Here is a 19,965-nt window from a genome sequence, read left to right as displayed (position 1 = left end):
GTAGTTGCATAACCAGATTACACAAGCATAATGCAAAACTGCTTGCATAACCACACTTGTGCAAACATAACTTTTGCGCGTAGTTCAGAACCTAGTTTCTGTTCGTGCAATGATATTGCCCTATGTTAACAAACCACGAGGATCAGATATTGGTTTCATATTGTGGCTTGTAGTCAGATATTAACCCACAGTTTCCCATTCGGATGTAACTGGAAACTGTAGTTTAACAAACCCCAGACATGTTTTATTACAGTGAGCAAGAGGAGGGAGCCTAAGGGCGCAACATTAATCCATGTCTGAACCAGGTCTTTGTCTCACTTCTGGGAAAAGGAATTGGGATTCCCCCAGTTCAGCTTGACCTATGCTGAGAACTTACAGGTCTGGTTTTATCCAAGGCTGTAGTGAGACAGAAAGAAGTAAAGCCACTGTGGTGTAGTGGTTAGAGTGTTGGATTAGGACTAAGGAGATCAGGGTTCTAGTCCTCACCCAGCCATGTAAGTCACTGGGTGACTTTGGGCCAGTCACTGACTCTCAGCCTAACCTACCACATGGGGTTGTTGTGAGGCGAAAATGGGGAAAGGGGGACCATGTAAGCTGCTCTAGCTTCTTTGCAAGAGGAAAAATGTTGGGGCATAAATGTAATAATAAATAAGTCAGTATGCTTGTATCATAGCTGCTATATCAAGCTACCATCACTGTTCTTAAAATGCTCAGTTTGTCTGCACCCCCAATGCTTAGCATGTTTGCTTCTATAGGAATGTGCTGCGAAGCCTTCCTCTTGGAGAAGCACTGAGCTGCGGTGAGAACTCCAAAGCATAAGCTGATAAATGAAGCATACCTTTCCCAGACTCTTGTGAGTTGCCTCTTGAAGCCAGGAATGGACTTACACCAACCCCACTGTCCGCTGGAGAGATATCTTCCAGACTGGATCTCTGAAGGGACAAATAAAGAGATGGGCTTCTGTGCAAAAATGGAAAGGGCATTGCTTTCTTAGGGCTCAACATGAATTCTAAGCCTTTGGGTGGAGTCGGAATGAGGGTGGGGAAGGAGATGTCTTATGTTCCCACCACGTCTATACAGAATGCAAGCAGGGAGAGGGGGGATCGTGTCCAGTGGCCCCAGTCCTGACCTCCACACATTCAGAAAAGTGTGGAAAGGGCTTATGTGTGTGCCCCTGTACACAGATAGACCCTTCCACATGATCAGGAACTATGATTATGCAGGCCTCCTTACCGTAGAGAAGGATCCATGTTGATGACTGGCAACATGGTGCCCTCCAAACATTTGGGACTTCAACTCCCAGTTCCTGAATCTTGGCCATGCTACTGGGGCTTCTGGAAGCTGTAGTCCAAAACATCTGGAGGGCACTGGACTGCCTGATCTATGTGCATACAGCTGTGTTCGCAGAGACCCCCTTTTCAGACTTCCCCTGAACAGGTCCAGGGGCAGGTCTGACAAGCACAATCCTAAATGACTCGAGATGGTTGGTCTTCACTTGGTACTGCAAAGGAGGACCTGCACACAGGCTGAATCTTGCCCTGAAGCGCTCCACACTAGAAGCAATGTCAGTGCTATTGTCCTTCTGTTTCTGTGTTTTGTTTACATGTCTATGTTTTAAGTGAAAGAAATCCTGGTGTGTGTATGTCAGGGCAGAGGGTGGGGAGAGAGGGCAGGAGAAAAACTGAAGAGAAAAAGACAGGTCTGTACAAGGAAAGCGGAATCCCATGTTGCAGGCTGAAACTATTGCTCTAGATATTGACATGTGAACATAGGAAGAGCCCTGCTGGATCGGACCAAAATCCATCTCGTCCAGCAATTCGTTTCCAGCAGTGGACAATCAGATGTCTCTGGGAAGCCTACGAGTAGAGGCATGAAATCAACAGTCCCCTCCTTCTTTCCCCCCTCCCTCAGCAACTGGTATTCACTTCTATACTGCTTCTGAACATGGAGGTTCCATTTAGATATCATAACTAATAGGTGTTGATGACCTATCCTCCACAAATGTGTCTTTTTGCCATCTTGTCCAGTTCTGTGGTCCCTTGAGGCTTGTAGGGGAAGTTGGTAGCAAGAACAAGGCAGGAAGAAAGTAGGACCTTGGATAGCTCCAAGTGGGTCCTGCTGTCTAGAACTCTCTCCTCCTAGGACAACAGGAGGATGTTGTCTCAGCAGGGAGCTAAAGCCAACTGAAGCTTTATGTAGGCTGACAAGACCTGGAGGAGCTGGATTGCTAAACAGCCTTTGCCTGATCTTGTAGTCGTAGACTTCTGCGAGCCTTGGAAGGCAGAGGTTCTGCTCATTCTCTGAGCCCTGTGTCTGCTGATCAGGAGGGCCCTGAATAAAGCACTGACTGTCCTACCCCCGAGGAAGAGACTGTGCCTCGTCCTTCTCAGAATCCTTTCCTCCACACTGAAAAGTCCGAGGGCTAGGAGTCATGACACATCTAAGACACTGACCATCACGTCTTCTGGCTGCATATTCCATACATTACTTTGGCTTTGAATGCAGGAGGTCTTCCTTTAGTCTGACCCAAATCTGCAAAATCCATTTCGATACCACTTCCATGGGATGAACTACCTTTTCTGTAGGGGATGGCAGAGCAGACAACCTCAGTCTTGGTTTAGGCTTGGTTCTGTGTCCTTCTGCAGAGTCCGAAGGAGGTTCACAGGATCTGTGGAGGCAGAACAACACTTTATGGAAAGGCACAGATCTCAAGCTGTGAGAAGGCACAGAAAATACTCATTTTTACTCAATGCAGATGCTGTCTGATGTACTCTACCAGCTGACTCTGCCACTCTGGACACCAGGGTACATGACAGATGCCACTGGGAAATTCAAACAGATCCCTTACTCCTTCTGGCAAAAGACTTGCCAGTCTCTTAAAAAAAAATAAATAGTGCTGTGTGACCAGCACTACTGCGCATCCATACCATTTTTAAGCAGGCTTCTCACAATAGCAGCAGTATAAGTTTTAATTGATCCTGGAATGGCTTATGGTTATGGTTGTCTGCTTTGAGATTGCTTGCTTGAAGTTGTTTCAGATATACCATATGTTCTTGTGTATACTGTCTGTTCCTGTGGTTTTTTTTTTATGGAATTGGCTTTAAAATCTGTATATTGTATTTTTTAATGTTTTTAAACTTTGTAAACTGCCCAGAGAGCTTTGGCTATTGGGTGGTATAGAAATGTAATACATAAATAATAAATAAAATAAATAGCAACAGAGAAAGGGGCCAGAGGGGTAACGTTTTCCCAGCACTAGTGAAGCTGACAAGGCTACCTCTGATCTTGTCAGGTTCACTGGAGAAGAGGAATAGCGAAGGAGAGTTAGTGAAACTGGCCTGGCTTTCCTCCTGAAGTTCTGTACAGGGAGCAGAGGGAGTAAAATGTGAAAAAGCTGTTCCCAGATGTGCATAATTCTATAGGGAGGGAAGCTGGGTGGAGGTCTAAAAACACTGGCCAGTCAGAATGGTTCTTGCACCGTGCTTCAGGGCCATTCATCAATCCATTTCAAACCTAATACAAACACACAGAAAGCTGCTGGTGCAGCCCTATGCACTGAGTTCAACGGGGCTTACTTCCGTGTAAGTGTGTATAGTAGGGCTATGCAGGGACCCCCTGATTCGATTCAGAAGATGCTTCGTGGCTTCGGAGGCAGGCCCGATTCGGCTTGGGCTGATTCAGGGGGCCCCTGGCCCAACTCGGCCCCAAACCTGAAGAGGGATTTGGATGGATGAATCCCGCTTTGGGCCCCCTGACGCCCCAGCGCAAATCCCCAGCTCCTTAACTTGCTGCCACCACTCCTCCTCCTCCATTGCCTCCTCCTCTGTCACCACCACCTTCTCCTCCGTCGAGGTTCCAGGAAGTTGCCCTTTAAAAAATGGCGACTCCCTGCAGTAAGAGCCGGTGCACATCCAGGCCTCAGGAGCTGGCGACAGCGATGACGGTGGCGATGGAGCCAGCGGCCGTGATGGCGATGATGGCGGTGGAGGCAGAGACAACGGAGGCAGTGGTGGAGGTGCGGGCGGCAGCGACGGTGATGGGCGGCTCTCAGGTAAGGACCTGGAGGCACCAGCATGGCTGGGCCGGGGGTGACGAAGCTCCGAAGTGCGCTTCGGCAAGCCCCCGACCTGCTCCAGGTCGCTTCGTGCCCCCTCCGCTTCACCTTGGAAGGGGCTCGAAGTGAACCGAAGAAGCCTGCCTCGACTCGGGCTTTGGGCCTCAGGCCGAAGTGGTGCACAGCCCTAGTGTGTAGGATTGCAGCCTGCATTTCAGACCTCAGGAGTGCCCAGGTGAGGAAGAGCCTGAGGCTGGCTATCCTCAGATCAGGATTGGCCCAAGAAGTCTTTCCACCAACCTACTGAATTGCAAAACGTTCAGTCTTTCTGGTGAGGCTTATTGTGGAAAGGATCCATTTGCAACGGAAGGTTGTTGCAGGCTCAGCTGAATAGCCTGGCAAACTGCCTCGAAGGGTTTCAGCATCTCAGCTGCTGCTTGATGAATGATTAACCTTCTTCTTGGCCTCTTGCTCAGAATCTTTTTGTTTTCCTTTTCAGGCAACAAAATGGAGAAACAATAAACCGAAACATTGTCATGTTTAACTGTAGCTCCAAAATAACTGAAGCTGGCCATGAATATTTTTCTTTGCACAGGGACTTTCACAGCATAGTTGTCTCTGGCAACCCTAGGGCTCAAACCTAGTTTTGCAGCATGGATTAAGGAGTCAGTTTAAACAAATCCATTGGGAATAGCCAGGGAGAGTGGCAAGATTTTTTTCCTCTAATCTAACAGGAGCAGGTTTGCTCTGGTGCTTGACTGCAAAATTTCACATTATAGCGTCGTGCTTTGTCCGACAAGCATCCAAACAATGATGCTGAGATGGACAATTAATTGTTTTCTGGGGTGGGTTTTTAAATTTTTTTTTTTAAAGAAGCAACCTCCAGACTTCTTGCTGAATCATACTGGGGAAAAACCTTGATTTGGGAAGTATATTTCCAGACAACAATTAGGGCAGAGATGCAGAAACTCCCCCCTGTGGGCCTAATATGGGCTGTGGAGGTACCACATCTGGCCTGCTAAGTTCCCTTGGATCCCTCCAGGGGGTGGACCTGGCCTCCAAGCTCTGCCCACAGAGGAATCACCCTGAAAAATCAATGCTGTTGTCTCCAGTCTGAGACTGGAGATAACAGTGGGGATGCCAGGCAAGTCCTTGTTGGGAATATTGCAACCTCATCTGCAAGTTACTGAAAGGGGGCAGCATTGCAGTTAGTTAGTTCATGGGAATTTTGACCACAGCTAACCTTGGGATCTCTATAGCCTACAGTGTGTTTTCTTGTGATTTCTTCCTTTCGCTTCTCCCCTTCCTTTCCTCCCACTCTCTCTGACCTCCACCGCTGCTGCGAGCACATGTTTGCTCTCTTGCTCCTGCCTGTGTAATGGAACACAAAATAGGCTGAACAAACTCTTTTTGAAACTCTACGCTGTACCTGCATTGTATATGCAAGAATATCTGTGAGCAAAACTTGTTTTCTTTCTTCCACTGAAGAAGGGTGTGGTCCCTCCTTTTATTGTGCTATGATAGTCTGTGTGCTTGTGGGACTAGTAAAAGCTCATTCTGTTCTGCCTTTTGTTTTTTCTCTGCTAATTGCCTTTCTAAAAGGAGGCATCATTACTAAATAACCCCATTGGTCCTTTCACGGGGACAGCGCGCACCATGTAAAGCCATGGACTCAGGACTAGCCAAATCCTTGCACACAGCACCCACTGACATGTGTTGTCTTCTACCCCCATCCTCTGTCTAAATAGAAATGGTAAGTTGGTTGGGCAGGGACCTCTCTTGGGGTGCAATCCTATACATGTTTAGACAGAGAAAAGTCCTACAACTCCCAGCATTCCCCAGTCAGCTATGGTATGCTGGCTGGGGAATGCTGGGAGTTGTAGGCCTTTTCTCTGTCTAAACATGCATAGGATTGTGCCCTTAGCCTCTGAAGCGCGACGTGTACAGATGGAACTGTAGAAATAATAACGTAAATAAGCAACACGTGCCAACTCTTTGACCTAGGCCACTTTCATTTGCAATGGTTGTTCCACGTCTGTGGCTTTTCTTAGTTAACCATTACCTTTCTTCTTCTGATTTAGGGGAGGGCAAAGCTGTTGCTTGTGATGACGATGATGCATTTCTGCCTTCCAGACTCTCTCGGGGATGCTCATTCTTCTCATCTGTTAAAAGAGTCAGTAACATTTAATTAATGCAAGAAGTGCTGACGGCTGCTATGTTTTGTTTGGGAGGGGCTGCATAAGGAAGAGTGCGTTGAATGATTAATAATACAAGGCTAAATCGGCGAAGTTAAAATGCGGTTAATGGAGGGAAAGGCATGCTGGATCGACGCTTGGCACCACCAGGAGGCTCAACGCTCCTCTTCATGTTCAAAAACAACAAAGAGTTTTGTGGCACCTTAATGGCTAACACGTTAATGCTGGCATACGTTTTATGGACGCTTGCTCCTTGGGAGGAAAGCTGTGGCAAACCTAGGCAGCACAGTAAGAAGCAGAGACATCACCTTGCCGACAAAGGTCCGTCTAATCAAAGCTATGGTTTTCCCAGTAGCAACGTATGGCTGTGAGAGCTGGACTATAAGGAAGGCTGAGCGCCGAAGAATCGATGCTTTCGAACTGTGGTGCTGGAGAAGACTCTTATGAGTCCCCCGGACTGCAAGGAGGTCAAATCAGTCCATCCTAAAGGAAATCAACCCTGAGTGCTCATTGGAAGGACAATACTAAAGGTGAAGCTCAAATATTTTGGCCACCTAATGCGAAGAGAAAACTCTCTGGAAAAGACCCTGATGCTGGGAAAGATCGAAGGCAAAAGGAGAAGGGGACGGCAGAGGATAAGATGGCTAGATAGCATCACTGATGCAATGAATATGGACTTGAGCACGCTCTGGGAGAGAGCACAGGACAGGAAGGCCTGGCGTGCTATGGTCCATGGGGTCACGAAGAGTCGGACACGACTGAACGACTGAACAACAACAAAGTTTTGTGGTCTATATTCCACTTCGTCAGAGGCACGAAGAAATGGGTTATTTGTTAAGATGCCACAAGACCCTTTGTTGTTTTTGCTATAAGGAGCTAACATGGTGACCCTCTGGAAACGGTGACAATGTCAGGCTCTTCATTCAAGACGCTCATGGCCTTGTCAGGAGCCAACGGGGATAGAGCTGGCAACCCTCAGCTCTGTGTGCACTTGTCCCATGGGGAACTGCAGTTTGGAGCATCTTCCTGGGCAGTGAAGCATTCTAAGGCAATGGATTGGCCCCGCCCACCTAGGCCATTGGGCCCTCCTAGGCAGGAAGGGGTATAAAAGACTTCCTGTCTGGGCCAGGGCCTTGCCTGAGCAACAGTGGTCTTCTGATTCCTGGCTTCGCTCCTCTACCCTGACTCCCGCTTGACCTCCCACTCTAGCTCTCTGACCCATCGCTCAACTTCTGGCTCTGCTTTGACAGCCACCTATGACTTGGCTTAGCTCTGACAGGCCCAGCTGAATGACGGTGTCAGGGCTGAATGACAGGGCTGGGCTACCGACAGCAGTCTGAGGTGAACCAGGGATCAGGCGCGATCGGTGACAAGCCGCGAGGCAGGACTGGAGAGAAATCAGGACCGAAGAACAACCCAGGATACAGGAGCACACCAGATCTCAGGAACAGCTTGTGGCTCAACAGAACACGAAGCCCACCTAGACCCCTTTCCTACAGGAGGATCCAAGGCTTTAGACTGTCCAGCCTCATAGGTTGCCTTAGGTAGTGACTTGGTAGTCAGGAAGGCATCTGCATAACCCCAGAGTTCCCAAGACATTTCCGATCAATTGTTTTACTACGCTGCACTGTTCATGGTGTAGTGGAGCCAGGGCTCACGGGGTCATAGCATCGGGACTTTCTGATTAGCAGGGATGATGAAGTCATCGCCCACCCCGCTCTGGTTTCCCTGTTTCCAGGACTGGTTAAAACCTTATCATGTGTTGTCAAATGTCTGGGAGTAGAAGAAAGAACCTGGTGCCAAAAGGATGACAGTGTTGGTCTCAGGTGCACCTCAGTGTGTATGGGGGAGTGTTCTATAATTGGGGGCCACCACCAAAAAGACCCTCTCCCTTGTTGCCATCCTCAGAGCCTCCCTCAGAGGAGGCCCCTGAAGGAGGGCCTCAGATGATGAGTGTAGTGTATGGGGAAGTACATACCAGGGGAGTCGCCCCATCAGGTATTTCAGTCGTCTTTGTTCCTGCACCTTTCCCAGCTCTACAGTACCCTTTTTGAAGTACGGTACCCAGAACTGTACCAGTATTCCAAGTGTGGTCACACCATAGGTCTCCAATATGGTATCTGTCTTTTTTGCAGCAGTAGCACACTGAGGGGATGTTTTCATTGAGGTGTTCACTCAAACCCCAAGATCCCTCTGAACTTAGCTGAAATCCTCACAGTAGCTGGAGGGAAATGAATTTTCCCAGCAACAAATTGACACGTGTGCGTATGCGCATGTGCGCGCATGCGCGCGCGCGCGCACACACACACACACGATACATACAGATAGATATAGATCAATACAACTTCCTACATTTTGGACTCTTGGGGGGGCGTGACTATGGGGACTATCATAATGAGCAGCTGCACTGTAAAATTTACCACTGCACCACTAGGTACAATCCACACACAAAAATGAAAAATAAGTGATTATTAAGCCACATTTGTAAATGTTTATTATTATGCCATGCTATTATTTATTTTATTTATTTATTTTATTTCTATACTGCCCAATATCCGAAGCTCTCCGGGCGGTTCACAAAAATTAAAACCAAATGGCACACAATAAAACAATTTAAAATATATAGAACATTAAAACCACAATATAACAATACAACCACAATAAAATCTAGCAGCAGTGCAGGAATTTAAAATACAGATTTAAAACAGCAAAGCTAAAAGTCTAGAAAGCTAAAATGCTAAAATGCCTGGGAGAATAAAAAGGTCTTCACCTGGCGCCGAAAGGAATACAACATAGGCGCCAGGCGAACCTCACTAGGGAGCTCATTCCACAGCTGGGGTGCCACAGCAGAAAAGGCCCTCCTCCTAGTAACCACTCGCCTCACTTCCTTTGGCAGGGGCTCACGGAGAAGGGCTGCTGACGATGATCTTAAGGTCCAGGCAGGCACATATGGGAGGAGGCGATCCTTCAGATAACCTGGCCCCAAGCCTTTAAGGGCTTTGAATGTTAATACCAGCACTTTGAATTGGGTCCAGAAATGGACTGGCAGCCAGTGCAGCCATGCTACCCAACTTAGTGCTGTTCTAAGCTGGAACACCCACCCAGAATTGTCACTGATTTGCCTACAAGGGTTCTAAGGGTTTCGGACTTCATATGGAGCCCCTTAATTCTTGTCCATGGATGAGAATTTGAGCACGCCTAGAAACACTGCACATCAGAAAGTGGCGAACGGATGGGATGCCACCTGCAAACCAGCTCTGTGAAAGCACGCCACCTCTCTGGGTTTGCCCATACCCGGAGACTGGGCTCCCACTTTCTTCAGGGCAGCGAGCTAACAGACCCAGCTCGAAAGCTAAACAGGACGTGGCAGGAGCTGTCAACACCGTTAATCCATTCCAGGATTTCAAGGGAGCTACTTCCTGTTTTGAGTCAAAGTCATCTGATCCTGGCAAACAGAGGAGGAGGCCAAGAGAGCTAATACAAGGAGATCCCCTATTGTTTGCCCTGGCACAGGAAGAAGCAATGGCTTGGGAGTGCTGTCGTGCCAGCTGAAAGGGAAACAATGCAACCGCACAAATATTGAAGAGGGCACAGCGAACTAGAACAGGCTTTGCCAACCTGGTGCCCTCCAGATGTGGTGTGCCTCAGCTCCAAGAATGCCCAGCCAGCATGGATCTAATCTAATTCTCAGTGCGGGCAAATAGATAAAACCTCCAATTTTTCATGCTGGCCACTAGCAGTCCCCACGACCTAAAAGATATACAGCAATGACTCTGACAGGGACTTTAGCATTTTTGTTGGCCAGTTTTCTATTCCCCGGCCTCAGCTGCCATTGCAACAGCAGCCTGGCCTGTTCAAGTTCCTTGCTTCCTGTCCTTCTGGTTTAGTGCAAAAATGTCAAATCAAGAGTATGAGGGGGAAAAATAGGATGTAGATACCTCCTAGGAGGCAGTAAGACACTGTGATAATTCAAGGGAAACGAAAGATAGAAGTAAAATGTCTTCCTTTATCCCAGATTCCTTACACTGAAGCAAGCCCAACACCTTTTGCTGCCTGAGGCGAAATACAAGATCACACTCCCCACCTCCCATCCCAAATTCTAAGAACAAAAACTGACCAGATTGACAGCTGAATCTTTCTTCAACACTGCAATGGGACAGAGTCGTCCACTCCAACCGAGGGCAGCAGGCATGGCACAGACAGCTCTGACTCTGTCCCCCAACACCTTACCGCTGCTCCCCTACTCCCAGAATCTGCTGCCTGCGGTGGCAGTGGCTTCATCCCTCCTAATGGTAGGGCCGGGCTGCCTCACATCTTATTTATCTATTACATTTCTAATCCACCCAATTCTATGCCCTGAGGGCAGATTACAAACAGTTAAAAAACTAAAAGCCATCGAACACTTAAAAGTATAAAATACAGTGCAAATATTTAAAAGAATGAAATACAATATAATGCAAAACAATAAACCACACAGGAATCGATAAAACAGCCATAATAACCTAGAACTAGTTTTCTAAAATGTCTGGGAGAAAAGTCTTTGCCTGGTGCTGAAAAGATAACAACGTAGGTGCAGGTGAACCTCTTTGGGGAGTTGATTCCAGAAGTGGGGTGCCACCACTGAGATGGCCCTCTCTCTCATAGCCACCACAGAGAAAGCCCTCTCTCTTGTAGCCACCCACCTAGCTTTCTTTGGTGGGGGCACTCAGAGGAGGACCTCTGAAGATGATGTGAGGGCACAGCAACCTTTCCCAATCTGGCGCCTATCAAGGGCTCCTTGGAGGCCTCTCTCAGTCTAATCCAGTAGCCAAGTCCAGACACAGACGAAGGGATTCTTTTCAAAGCTTTATTCTTCTTTTTCAACTTAACAACTATACCGTTTGCAACTAGATCTGAGCAGCACGGAACCTATGCCCTAAGTTGGAACAGTTGGTCCCCGTTTGAAAGGGAATTACTAGCAGACCCCTGAACTTAAGGACTAGGGAGAGTCCCTCCCCTTTTCCCTTGGATCCTCTGAGCGCAGCCGTTGTTTGCGCGCCAACCGGGCACTCCACCTCCTTTCCGCGCCCTCCATCTGGCGCCGCTCTCTGCGTCGGCGTCGCGCGTCCACCAAGTTTGCTATCCGCTCTCTGTTACTCCCTGGACTGCTATCTAAGCTAGGAATGCTGGTGGGAGGAATCTCCGTCAGCTGTTGGCCCTGGGAAAGAGGAGCGCGCTCCCCTCCCAGGAGCGACTGCTCTTCCTCAGAATCAGAACTACTCTGGGATTCTATGGGCTCAGTGTCCACCCTGACAGCGCCCTCCAGATGTGTTGGACTGCAACTTCCATAATCCCCAGCCAGGGAACTATGGGAGTTGTAGTCCAACACACCTGGAGGGTGCCAGGTTGGGGAAGGTTGCTGTATAATTTTAGCAGGTAGAGTTCTAATTTTTGCTAGGGAGAAGGTGTGTGAGTGAACACCTTCTCCAGAAGTAGGCAGAAGATATGTTGTGGAAGTCCCCCTCTCGCCACTTTTTGATGGACTCCGTCATGCCACCTTCCCCAACCAGATATTTGGGACTACAATTCCCATCATTCCTGACCATTGGCCACACTGGCTGAGTGTTGACATCCAAAATATCTGGAGGGCACTAGGCTGCGGAAGACTAACCTGGTGCCTGCCGGTTATTCGACAGACTACCTAGCACCCACGCTGCGCTTCTTCTGTTCTGAAGCAAGAGCATGTTGCTCTCAGGATCACTTTGCTCAGGTCAGTTAGGTCTTCACTCAAGGGCGGGCAACTTGGGCCCTCCAGAAATGTTGGCCTACAACTCCCATGATCCCTCACCATTGGCTATGCTGGCTAGGGCTGATGGGAGTTGTAGGCCAAAACATTTGGAGGGCTACATGTTGTCTACCCCGTCTTAACTGCTGAACAGACTCCAAGTATGCACCCTTGTTTTGTAAGTTTGAGAAAAATGGGTGATCCATAGGGAGGATGAGGATGACGTACATCATGAAGATGGGGGATACGTGGCTCAACCACACTACGAGCGAGAAGGATCTTGGAATTGTCGTCGATCACAAGCTGAATATGAGCCAACAATGTGATGTGGCTGCAAAAAAGGCAAATGCTATTTTGGGCTGCATTAATAGAAGCATCGCTTCCAAATCCCGGGAAGTACTAGTTCCCCTCTACTCAGCACTGGTTAGGCCTCATCTGGAGTACTGTGTCCAGTTCTGGGCACCACACTTTAAGAAGGATGCAGACAAGCTGGAGAGGGTTCAAAGGAGGGCAACAAAGATGATCAGGGGACTGGAAACAAAGCCCTATGAAGAGAGACTGAAAGAACTGGGCATGTTTAGCCTTGAGAAGAGAAGACTGAGGGGAGATATGATAGCACTCTTCAAGTACTTGAAAGGTTGTCACAGAGAAGAAGGCCAGGATCTCTTCTTGATCATCCCAGAGTGCAGGACACGGAATAATGGGCTCAAGTTACAGGAAGCCAGATTCCGGCTGAACATCAGGAAAAACTTCCTGAGTGTCAGAGCAATACGGCAATGGAACCAATTACCTGGGGAGGTGGTGGGCTCTCCCACACTGGAGGCCTTTAAGACGAGGCTGGACAGCCATTTGTCAGGGATGCTCTGACTTGGATTCCTGCATTGAGCAGGGGGTTGGACTCGATGGCCTTGTAGGCCCCTTCCAACCCTACTATTCTATGATTCTATGATTCTAAGACTGAAATCAGTCTGCCCTGGGATATACACAACTTGTCCAGACCTGTTCACACCATGCCAATCAAAAGGGTGCTGCTGACCTTGCAGTTCAATTACGCATTGCATAATATTCAACCTTTTACTGTAACTTTCCTCCTCAGGGACGTTTCAGAACTAAAATTCCCACATCTCACCTGATGAGCAACGTTGGCAGACCTTAACTTTAAAGCAATTCAACTCGGAGATTAGAAGGATTTGCTTTTATGCTAAATTTCTTATTAAAAGAAATTAAAAGAGCTCCTACAACAATTTTTTTAAAGGTAGTTTCAATAGACTATAATATACATGCCTAAGAAAATAGTGGCTTGGAAGGAGGACAGCTAGAACTGAAAGGGAAGTGACACGGTTGGCTCACAGTTGTCCAACCAGTTCAACTGGCTTAGTCCTTTGTTTTGTTAAAGGTTCAGCTCTTCTAAGATTATAACCTCCACACCAGTTGACTATCCTTTTAAAACGGAGGCCTGATGAACAGCGGAATTTCAGAGATATACAACTGCCGAAAGATTCAGGTGACCTGGCTGAATGATCATTGCTCTTAAGCTCTACGGAAGGGCTCCGATTTCAAAAGTAGGACAGCTACTCAAAGATGATACAGAGCAAGCAAAACAAAAACAAAAAACCTTGACATTTCATAAGTGCAAGTTAAGTTGCAACCCAGACATTAACAACACAGCACAATGAGACTGAATAGACGTTATGGCTGAGCAGGATGGGCATCAGAGGTTGGAATGACTGGGCACCTGCCAAGGCCCATAGATCTGCTGGGGGTCCAGTGCCCCAACCTGGTGCCCATGTTGGCTGGGAATGATGGGAGGTGGAGTCCAACCAATTGGGAGGGCACCAGGATGGGGAAGCGGTTCGTATAGAAAGCTGGATTTGGTTGGAATTGATTATGTTGTTGCAACTGCATTCCTTTGACTCCCGTTACAGACAGAATACTGTTGCAGAATGGGAAGGATGCCAAGTGTAAAGGTGCATCTAATCAAGACCCACGTTTCCCCCAAAGGAAGCAAAAATTGTGCTTTTTTGCTTGGCTCCCTTGTTCTGGCTTCTCCCCTGGTGCCTTGAACTTGAAGCTATGAAGTGGAGTGACTACCAGACCTTTCCCAGTCTCTAACTCATCAGCTGAGGTCACAATCCATAAACCTAAAAAACCCAACCCTTAGCACAGAAACAGCTAGAAAAGAACCAAATAACAGCAAACCAATCAAAGGCATGGCAGAAATCCTAGAGGGAACATCTCAAGGGAACATTACATCCAAAAGGCTTTGTTAAATGCATGTATGGAGAATAATATAATAGAAGACAGCTCATATCATGAAAAAAAGAAAACACACAGACAGAGTAATGTGGAGGATTATAATTCTTTACCCAGGGTGAGAATATGCTAAGCAGCAGACCTTTTAAGCAAACCTAGATCCTCTCCAGATTTTAAATGCTATCTTTATTTCCAACTTTCAAAACACGGTCATGCCATGCTGCAGCCGAACCCCAAATGTTGGTGACCTACAAGCTATACTGGTACATCTTGACTGATACATTCTAGTAGTAGTCATATTAGCAGCTCTGGTCTGCCATCAGCAGCTGCCAGGGCCTGCCTGGGACATCTTAAAAAAAGAACAAACAAACTTGTACTGACACCAGGAGGCCACCATATTGGTTTTCAACAACTGCTTGGCTGATGGATTACTCAACTTCAGGGTACTGTTGGATGTGTGCGTCATACCTGTCCCAGGCCAGGATGACTCCTCCTCAGAGAACACCCCAAAAGAGCCTATGGAGCCCCTAACTCCAGAGATACCTCAGGCACCTCCAACATCTCAGGAGAAGCTATGCCTGGTCCATCTGTAGCAGAGGATCTGGAGGGACCCATGGAGGGGTCCCCTGACTTCCTGCGGCAACCACCTCACCTGCAGAATCAGAGGGGAAGTCAAACTACCTCCCAGACCTAGGGAGTGCTGCCATCAGAAGGTGCAGGCAGGTGGCCATCTGTCAATGGAGCTTTTGATACAGAAACTGCCTTGTTTGTGACCCTGCTGATGCTCTTGGACCTCTTGGTGTCTTTTGATGTCAGTGACCATAGTATCCCTCTGGATGGGCTCCCTGGATTGGGAGTTGGGGGCACATAGATATAGTGGTTCTGCTTCTCCTTGGAGGGTTGATGTCAGAAGGCAGTATTGGGGGACTATTGCTCAGCCCCATGGCATTTATGCTATGGGCTTTTGGCCCCGGGCTTTTTAACATTTACATGAAACCACCAGAAAAGGTCAATTGGGGATCTGGAGTGAGATGTCATCAGTAGGCTGATGACACCCAGCTCTATCTCTATTTTTAATTTGATTCAGGTGAAGCAGTGGAAACGTTGAAGCAGGGTCTGGAATCAGTAATGGGCTGGATGAGGGCCAGTAATCTGAAACTCAATCCTGACAAGATGGAGGTTCTGCGGGTCAGTGGTTGATCTGTTCAGAGACATTGGGCTGGTTTGCATAACATGAGGGTGGTTAATAAGCCATAGTGATTTGTTAACCGCCTCCACTTGTGCAACCCTAGAACAGACCACGGGTTCTGGGTGGTTCATTAACCACCCCAGCCACTTGCTGTCGCCGGGCTTGGATGTCACAACAAGTCTCACCCAGCGAGGGTAAGGAGGTAAATCGGGTGGCACGCAACTTGCTACGCGCAGGGGTGGATATTTTAAAGAACTGTTTTTAGTAAAATGTTGTTTTAGTTCAATGTTGTTTGTATATATTGTCCATATAACTTTATGTAAATGGTTTTAAAACATGGTATATTGTATTTTAATGTTTTAACTTGTTGCAAACCGCCCAGAGAGCTTTGGCTATGGGGAGATATAGAAATGCTAATGCTAATAATAATGTGAACCTGGTCATCAAGTTCAAGGTGTTCTGGTACTCCCCAGAAAGCACATCTGTGCAACCTGCAGAGCACTGGGGAGAGCTACCTGTCACGTTTCCCTTGGGCCCCCTCTTTCGTGATGCACTCACACACACAAGTAGAGAGGCTTCAGTCTCACACCTTTAATTCATTATCAACAGGTTCATTACAGATACAAATCCTCCAAGACTCTCTGGCTACAAAGGAATGCCTCCAGGGGATTCAAATGGGAACACCCGAAGTTGCCTGCAGTCTGAAGTGAGGCTTGCTGGCTAGACTAACTTAGGGAGGGATGTCCCGCCCTTCTAGGGATGCTTCCCTACTGGGTCAACCATCTGAGCTCTGCCCCTGACATTTACCTGTTAGCTCTGCACCCCCCTGACATTTCCCTGTTAGCTCTGCGCCGTAGTCTAGCATCTCTTAGGTCACAGCCCCCAGCTTCTCACAGAAGGGGCAAGGGGGGGAGCTTCAGGCCCAGCCATCTGGTAGTTAGTAACTTGAGAAGCATGCCTACCCATATCTGAACTGGTTTGGGAAAATGCATCCCCCACTTCTGGCTGTTTGTGTTCTGAATCTGAGCTGCGAACTATCTCCCTGTGCTCAGAATCAATCCTGCATCACCCTCTCCTCCCCACAGCCTAGCTGATCTGCTAACAGCTGGGCTGCAGGGAACAGATTACTGGGGATGGAGGGAGATGACCCAGCCCCATCACCACCACCACCACCACCACCATTACTATTTACCTTTCTATACTGCCCAATAGCCAAAGCTCTCTGGGAAGTTTACAAAAACTTAAAATCTTAAAAATACAATATGAAACACAATGTAAAAACCATTTACATACAAAAACAATTTTAAACAATCAACAATTAAAATTCCAGGACTGGTTAAAGCCTTATCATATGCTGCCAAATGCCTGGGAGTAGAGGAAAGAACTTGGTGCTGAAAGGATGACAATGTTGGCGCCAGGTGGACCTCAGTGGGGGGAGCGTTCTATACTTGGGGGCCATCACCAAGAAGACCCTCTCCCTTGTTGCTATACTCAGAGCCTCCCTTGGAGGAGGCACCTGAAGGAGGGCCTCAGATGATGATCGTAGTGTTCACACTGGGAGAGGCACTCCATCAGGTATTTTGGCCATCTTGCCAAGTTCTGCACCTTTTCCAGCTCTGCAGTATCCTTTTTGAAGTATGTGTCAGGGTGGACACTGAGCCCATGGAGTCCCAGAGTAGTTCTGATTCTGAGGAAGAGCAGTCACTCCTGGGAGAGGAGCGCGCTCCTCTTTCCCAGGGCCAACAGCTGACGGAGATTCCTCCCACCAGCATTCCTAGCTTAGAAAGCAGTCCAGGGAGTGACCGAGTGCAGATAGCAGACTTGGTGGATGCGCGACACTGACGCGGAGAGTGGCGCCAGATGGAGGGCGCAGAAAGGAGGCGTAGTGCCCGGTTGGCGCGCAAACAACGGCTGCGCCCAGAGGATCCAAGGGAAAAGGGGAGGGACTCTCCCTAGTCCTTAAGTTCAGGGGTCTGCCAGTAATTCCCTTTCAAACGGGGACCAACTGTTCCAACTTAGGGCATAGGTACTGTGCTGCTCAGATCTAGTTGCAAACGGTATAGTTGTTAAGTTGTAAAAGAAGAATAAAGCTTTAAAAAGAATCCCTTTGTCTGTGTCTGGACTTGGCTACTAGATTAGACTGAGAGAGGCCTCCAAGGAGCCCTTGACAGTATAGTGCCTGGAACTGTATGTAGTATTCCAAGTGTGATCACACCATAGATCCCCAAAATGGTATTTCTCTTTTTCACGGGAGCCACACACCGGGGGACATCTTCACTGAGCTATTCATTGCAACCCCAATATCCCTTTTCATGCGGCTTTTCTACACGAGGCATTTATCATGCACTCATCATTCCCTACTCATGGTTGTTTACAGGTTCTTTAGATTACATTGTGACCCTCCAGTTTTGCTTTTGTCTAATGAGCATTTTTGGTGAGTTTGTTTACAGCGTGGAAAATTGTGAGATTTAATGGTGAAAGCAAAAGAAACCACTTTTTCACTTCTGTATTTGTGCTATTTTGCTATACCACAGTGTCACCTAGAGGTTATGTAGTGGAAAAGCAGGGAAGGAAACAGTCTTGTGTGGTACTTGGATCTCAATTCTGCTATGAAACCGAAAGTCGATACAGCCGATTAACAGCCTCATGTAAAAACGAAAAACTCCTGGTCAGTCACCATCACTTCACATTAACAGTAAATAGTTAAATAGCAGTAAAGTAGTAAATTAAAATTAAACCACAGTTACTTAATGCCAGAAGCCCCAAACAATCATATACAAACATGGCAACCAGAGGTTCAAGCAGATGTTCAAGCTTAGATGCACCAAGAGAAGGAAAGTTCTACAATATACATTGAAAGCACCATAGTTTAACAGAATATAATCAAGCATTTAACCCCCCCGCCCCCACCGTTACACTGAAAACTAAGTCTGAAATCTTGTTTCGCAATTGCCTCGCCTTCTCACCGTGCCTGGTGGCTGATGATCTTATTGTACCACCTGGCAAACAGAAGGGCCAGAGATCAAAGTGTAATGTTGGCTGCAGCTCAGTTTGGCAGTCCAATACCTTCAAATGACCTTTGAGCTGTTATCAGCAACATGACAAAGAAGCTCCTGTTTGTAGGTAAACACGGATTTATTATTATTTTTAAACTGAACCTGAAAAAGCATCCTTCCTACCTGCTGAGCTGTTGAACATGTAGACAGGTTTAGAATTGCTTCATTTGAAGTACATTTCTCTAATGTGCTATTTGGGTCTTCAGAGAGCATGTGGAGTGTGTGTGTGTGTGTGTGTGTGTGTATAAACCATGTAGGTGGCGTGGACGCATGCACAGGCCCCTGCCCCAATGTCTCCATGAGTGTCAGCTACTCTGGCTCCACTCATGAACATCAGAAGAGCCCTGCTGGATCAGACCAGGAGTCCATCTAGTCCAGCATTCTGTTCACACAGTGGGCAACCAGCTGTTGACCGGGAACCCACAAGCAGGGCATGAGCGCAACAGTACCCTTCCCACCCATGTATCCCAGCAACTGGTGCACATAGGCTCACTGCCTCTGGTACTGGAGGTAGCACATAGCCAACAGGACTAGTAGCTATCAATTGCCTTATCCTCCAGGAATTTGTCCAACCCCCTTTTAAAGCCATCCAGATTGGTGGCCATCCTGTGGTAGAGAATTCCATAGTTTGACCATGTGCTGTGTGAAGAAGTCCTTCTTTTTATCTGTCCTGAATCTCCCAAACTGACCTTGCTGCGTCGTGTGGGAAGCTCTGAAGGTGGGCTTGATGAAATGTTCCCCTCAATTTCTCTACCACATGACTGCCGGTTCCACATTTTTGAGGGCCCTTGGGCAAGACACCCTCGGAGGGCCCCTCCCTCAGTGAGTCTGCTTTCTCACCCTCATTGTCACCAGTTGCTCTTCCTCTTCCTCTTCTTCCTCATCACTGCTACAACTTGCCTGCTTGACAGGCTGAGAGCCAGGGAGCAAGCAGGCCGTGGCATCTCCTACTCCTTCTCCTCACCACCATTGTCTGGGCCAGAGCGAGAGGCAGGTGAACAAGCCATTTTCAACAGTGACAAGGAAGAACAAATCCAAAGGGGCTCTTGGCAGTGGGCCCCTGCTGGGGAGTGGGCCCTTGGCAGGTGCCCAATCATGCCTACCCTTGGTGCTGGCCTTGACCTACATATAGGGTGGAGAATTTTGAAAGGCCATTTGCACACAACTCTAGGAAGTGGCACAGGTTAACTTTCTCATTGAGCAGTAGATCTACATCTCCCTGGCATCAGTGGGAATATTTTTTGTTGTTGAGCCAGGGCCTAGCAAAGGAAATACTCGAGAGATTGTCAGAGACTGGTGGCTCTCCTCTCCCCGCACGCCTCGCCCCATATCTCCGTATCACAGTATTAAATGGGAAACTGCAAAGTCGTGTGCATTGAAGTGTAATGGCAAGAGCAAACGGGCACTGCCCATTTTTTCTTGATCGTAGAGAAATATTGGAAGGACAAAGACCT

General features: G+C 47.8%; 1 protein-coding gene across 5 annotated transcripts in view; it reads right to left on the bottom strand.

Moving 5' to 3' along the window:
- Positions 1-19,965, bottom strand: part of LOC146338587 (synaptotagmin-like protein 2) — an 89,388-nt gene that overhangs the window by 30,381 nt on the left and 39,042 nt on the right. For all 5 annotated transcript variants that reach the window (XM_084814089.1, XM_084814087.1, XM_084814091.1 and 2 more), the window contains exons 4-6: positions 6,117-6,216; positions 2,575-2,668; positions 839-932 (exon numbers count right to left, since the gene is read on the bottom strand). In XM_084814089.1, the coding sequence (XP_084670215.1) occupies positions 839-932; positions 2,575-2,668; positions 6,117-6,216 (288 nt within the window). The remainder of the gene's footprint in view (positions 1-838; positions 933-2,574; positions 2,669-6,116; positions 6,217-19,965) is intronic.

Source organism: Heloderma suspectum, chromosome 9, assembly GCF_057233095.1.
Source record: "Heloderma suspectum isolate Gila_16-S chromosome 9, 16-S_ref, whole genome shotgun sequence".
NCBI classification, from domain to species: domain Eukaryota; kingdom Metazoa; phylum Chordata; class Lepidosauria; order Squamata; family Helodermatidae; genus Heloderma; species Heloderma suspectum.
Note: the sequence above shows the minus strand (reverse complement) of the source record. Positions and strands in the feature narration are given on the sequence as shown.